Genomic DNA, 5,000 nt, shown 5'->3' on the forward strand with positions numbered 1-5,000 from the left:
TGGAACAGACATCTTGCATGTGATCTCAGACAGGCAGATCTCCAAATCTGATCATGATCATGATTATGATGAATTGCATTTGAATTATTTAACCATGTTGGTGAGGGTAATAAATAGATTTGTGAACTGTGAATTGGAGTAATGCGACTTGTGAGTTGGAGTAATGGAATATTGTAACCATGAGAAAACCTCTAGTAAATTGTTATATAATCTGTAGTCTTACACTTACCAACGAACTACATTTCCCTACACTCTAGATCTGGTTCTACACCAACACCATCTTTGAGGATGCTGGGATCCCAGGGCCTCAGATCCAGTACACAACAGTTGGAACCGGAGCCATTGAGGTCATCTCTGGATGCATAGGGGTAAATTAAAACTCACTGAGTTCCCATTCAATCACAGCTGTACTTGATTAAAGAGTTAGTACACTCAAATATAATACGTTTCCCACTTGGCTATCAGTGACAATTCACATGAAGACCTCAAAAACAAATAAATGGAAAATACAGTGTGTACAAAGAATAAAACAAAATAAATTGACACATTTAGACAAAATTTCTGCAATTTGATTATCCTGACAAGAGGATGTAGCTCTTGAGGTTTGTGACAGACTGTCGGCCAATAGAAATAGCTTGTTCCTCGTGTCCCCGCCCCCTCCAGTGCTTCACCATTGACCGGTTGGGCAGGAGGCCGTTGATGATCGCTGGATTCACCTTAATGGGAATCTTCTGCGCTGGGATCACGCTCTCGCTGCTCTTCCAGGTGAGTTCCTCCAATCAGGGCAGACCTCAGATCAGTTTACCATCAGCCTACCCCTAAACTGGAATTGAAGAAATGTAGTAGAAAAACAACTTGATTTGCTGGTGACAGCTTTGTGTAGCGTTTATTGGGTATTTTACTGTGTGTACAGGGACACTTGACACCACACGTCACACCACCCAAGATACAATTACCAAGTGCACACACTGTGATATAACTATAAATAGTTGTGTGCACGTGTTCGAGTGTGAGTGTGTGTAATGAGTCAGACCAGACGATTGTTTAGTGATGAGTGTCCCATGCTCTCTGCTGATGACTGTCCCGTGCTTCCATTCAACTCCAGGCCCATATGCCGATTTTGCGCTATATCAGTGTCGGCTGTGTGGTCGGGATCATCGCTGGCTTCTGTATAGGGCCAGGTAAGAATCCTAAATAGCCTACATGGTTACATTCTTATTGTTTTTAACATTATCTGACCCATCGAAAGACGAGGCTGCCACACTCTCTCAGAGTCTCTCTCTTTCTCTCTTAAACTCTCTCTCTCAGAGCTGTGTGTGTGTGTGTGTGTGTGTGTGTGTGTGTGTGTGTGTGTGTGTGTGTGTGTGTGTGTGTGTGTGTGTGTGTGTGTGTGTGTGTGTGTGTGTGTGTGTGAGTGTGCTGGGAGTGTGCAGTCACTGTTACTAGGCTACTACCCTACTCGCTCCTTCAACAAGCTCTTCAAAGCAGTGACACATCTTCACCCATTCCACAGTAACCCAATTATCATCCTCTCACACAAGGAAACACTGCTCTCTGGTGGTGGGAAATAGAACTAGGCCTACACTGCCAAACTCCCTCCAGGTTCCGTTCCACACTCTGAAGAAACATTTGTATTCCATCATTAGTCCTGTAAATGAGGATAACATCCACACAGGAACAACAACATCCATTCTCACACGCGTTTGTGCGTTTGTGGTAGGCTAGTCTGTGGAGCCAGTGAACTGAATTAAAGGCAACAGTTAGTTGACAGCGTCGGGCGCCATGTTGAGCGGCTGTGAGATGATGGATAGCCGCGCGCGCGGTTTACATAACGTCATTCGTCAAAACCCGCGAAAATCTATACCTTGCGCTCAGACTCGCTCAGACTCGCTCAGACTCGGACCTCGGCTGCGCAATTAGCTTCTTAATAGCTCATTCTTCATAAGCTGGAGATGATGAATACGGGCTTCTTTGACAAAAAAACTCATATAAACACCGCCCTGCCTCAGCCTACGTGGGCTAGATGTTGACAAATTGCGGTCTAGTTATTGGTTTGACAATATTAAGACTTCCTGCGTGCAATTATCATGCGCGAATAATTTGGAGTTTAGTTGGCAAGGCAAGCTCATCATTAGGCTCTTAGTCTTAGGCTACTAGTGCACATTAGACTAGGCTACTGCTTCATACCTCTTATTTCTAACAATGAATAATTTGATGTTTAAGGCAATGAAACCGGCCATAGATTGTTCAGAATATTAAACTAATGGACTAAACGAGCAGTGTAGTGGTTTAGGCCTATATTCATGACTTCTGCAGTTTTGCCAAGTAGACCATGGTTACAACTTCCATGCGACTGTACTATAACTGGAAGCACGTGATGTGCGTTTTTGGCTTGATCCTAATCTTTGGACAGCTGTAGATAATTCAGAATGTGTGTAGGCGTGGTGTAAACCCAATGACTTGATAAGGATGATTGGAATCCTATGGCAGTCTAATCTTTTTAAGGATCCTCTCGGAGCTGCCTGACACAACAGTTGTCTCTTGACTCTGAGATATGTCCCGCGATGGCTAAAGTGGTGTTTGGGCTATGAGAGGCGGTCGGTCATGTGAGTTGGCAGGAGGACCCGGGATCGAGCAAGCCAGGGTGGAAGCTATACGCCTATAGCCAAGAGCCTACTGACTAGCGATGTGCTCTGTTGATTCAGCTTGGTAGAGCCTATGAGCTTTAGAGTGGAGCCCTGTATTAACTCTGTGTGTGTGTGTGTGTGTGTGTGTGTGTGTGTGTGTGTGTGTGTGTGTGTGTGTGTGTGTCTTCGTGTCCAGCCGGGGTGCCCTTCCTGATGACGGCGGAGCTGTTTAAACAGTCCCACCGGCCGGCGGCCTACACGGTGGCTGGGCTGCTCAACTGGTTCTCCAACTTCACCATCGGCTTCATCTTCCCCTTCCTGCAGGTCAGATATCTCGACCAGCCAGTAGACTGACACACTCATCCTTTTAACTCTGCTTGTTGGTGCTGAGGGTTTCAGTGGATTAAAAAAAAACACTAAAACTAAATATATATAGGCCTACTGTTATCTTTCTCTTATTTTGCTATATTTGTATATTCGTTATCTTATTTTGCGTTCATATTTTGTAGGCTACTGCTCTTTGCACTGTGCCGTTTCTGCCCTGGACCCTGTCTAATGTTGTCTCCATGTTAGGCTGCATTGCCCGAAGCAAATTCCTAGTATGTTGAAAAACGACATGGCATTAAACAAATTCTGATTCTGATTCTGAAATGCGACTACACCGTAGCGAAGCTCGACCTTTTCTTCTTATCTCCCGGTGCCCTGGTCCGTTTTTTAGTCCACCTATCTCCTCCCGGTTCCGAAGAGAACGTTCAACTTTCTTGTCCCCCCCCACCCCCACCCCCGCCCCCCTTCCAGATGTCCGCAGGGTCCTACTGCTACCTGGTGTTCTGCAGCATCTGCATCATGGTGGCGGCCTACGTCTACTTCATCATCCCCGAGACGAAGAACAAGACCTTCCTGGAGATCAGCCAGATGTTCGCCGCCAGGAACGGCGTGCTGGCCGACGGCGGCAGCAGCAGCGACCTGGGCGACGCGAACCACCTCAAGCTCGCTAAGATGAACGGCTACGGCGCCATTGGCCACGAGGAAGAAGGGACACGGGCGAAGCAGAAGTAGGGATGGAGGGATGGGAGAGGAGGTAGGGAGATGGAGGTTCTTGGGGATGGAGGGATGAGTACAGTAGATGGGTAAAGATAAGTAAACTTAGTCAAGTGTGCAGATGCCGCTGCCCTAGTGGGTCTCTTAACGGACACAGAGCAGGACTACAGGACTGAGGTGGACCACTTCTATGAATGGTGCACGACAAACTCACTTATTCTAAATATTTAAAAAACAAAAGAAATGGTGATCGATTTTAGAAGAAGCCCCCCCTCCCTGCAAGCGGTTACCCTACAAGGTACACCGATTGAGACGGTGGAGGAATATAAGTACCTGGGCGCTATCATTGACTCCAAACTCACCTGGACTGCCAACACAGTGGCAGGATACAAAAAAGCACAACAGAGACTTTATTTTTTTAAGGAAGCTACGCAGCTTCAAGGCAGACGTAACAACACTGAGACTGTTCTACCTGACGTTCGTTCAGAGCGTGGTGACCTTCGCCATCCAGTGCTGGGGTGGAAGTCTGTCCATCCAGAACAGAAACATGCTGGACAAGGTTACTAAGCGAGGAGGAAAATCACTGGCTCAGATGTTCAGAGTGTCTCTCAGCTCTCTGATCAGTACACCATCAACCTTGCCAGACGAATACTGGACGATCCTTCCCATCCACTCTTCTCAGAGTTCCCCCTACTCCCCTCTGGACGCAGGTTTAGAACGCCCAAAACGAGCCAGCACTTCTTTTTGTGCCAAGAAGCATTAAATTGTTGAACAGCTGTTGATGCCTGTTGCAGTGATGATGATGTTGATGCGATGATGTTGGTGAGGATGGTGATGACGATGATGGTGGTTGGTGACATTGTGGTGTTGGTGATGGGCGTACATTTCAATGTTTTCTGTATGCTTGATGTGTGCTAAACAAATTCCCCTCTGGGGCAATAAAGGTTTCAATTCAAATTCAAATGGAGAGAGAAAGAAGGGCTATAGGATTTGGGGTGGAAAGATAAGTAGCCTAGCTCCCTCACTCCGTAGCTTCTTTTATGACAGCACTGATGTGAGAAACACGGGATAGGTGAAAGCAACATGGTGGAATTGGTGCCCACTGGAAATATGTTTTTTGCTCGTCTGGCTTATTCTCATCATGCTGGTTTCGGGGTCGCAGGACGAAGCCTTGTCCTGGACTAAAGACGAACAATCAATAGCAGATCTCCGTTGAAAAGTTTGGGGGGTTTCGGCTGAATGCCTTTCTCGGAAGCCATGCCATAATGTTTACCATCAGCAGGTTGCCACACAGGTAAGGATATACAAAATCCATTTATGTTACACTTCTTA

The 5,000-nt window shown here is 46.5% G+C and overlaps 1 protein-coding gene across 1 annotated transcript in view; it reads left to right on the plus strand.

Annotated features, from left to right (window-relative positions):
- Window positions 1-3,686, plus strand: part of slc2a15b (solute carrier family 2 member 15b) — a gene marked incomplete at both ends in the record, with an annotated part of 14,495 nt that extends 10,809 nt beyond the window's left edge. Inside the window, 5 exons of the mRNA XM_084441445.1 lie at window positions 258-368; window positions 664-765; window positions 1,106-1,181; window positions 2,824-2,951; window positions 3,426-3,686. Of these exons, the coding sequence (XP_084297571.1) occupies window positions 258-368; window positions 664-765; window positions 1,106-1,181; window positions 2,824-2,951; window positions 3,426-3,686 (678 nt within the window). The remainder of the gene's footprint in view (window positions 1-257; window positions 369-663; window positions 766-1,105; window positions 1,182-2,823; window positions 2,952-3,425) is intronic.
- Window positions 3,687-5,000: the final 1,314 nt, after the last annotated feature.

The sequence above is a fragment of the Borostomias antarcticus genome (genome assembly GCF_949987555.1).
Source record: "Borostomias antarcticus genome assembly, chromosome: 7".
Classification (NCBI taxonomy): domain Eukaryota; kingdom Metazoa; phylum Chordata; class Actinopteri; order Stomiiformes; family Stomiidae; genus Borostomias; species Borostomias antarcticus.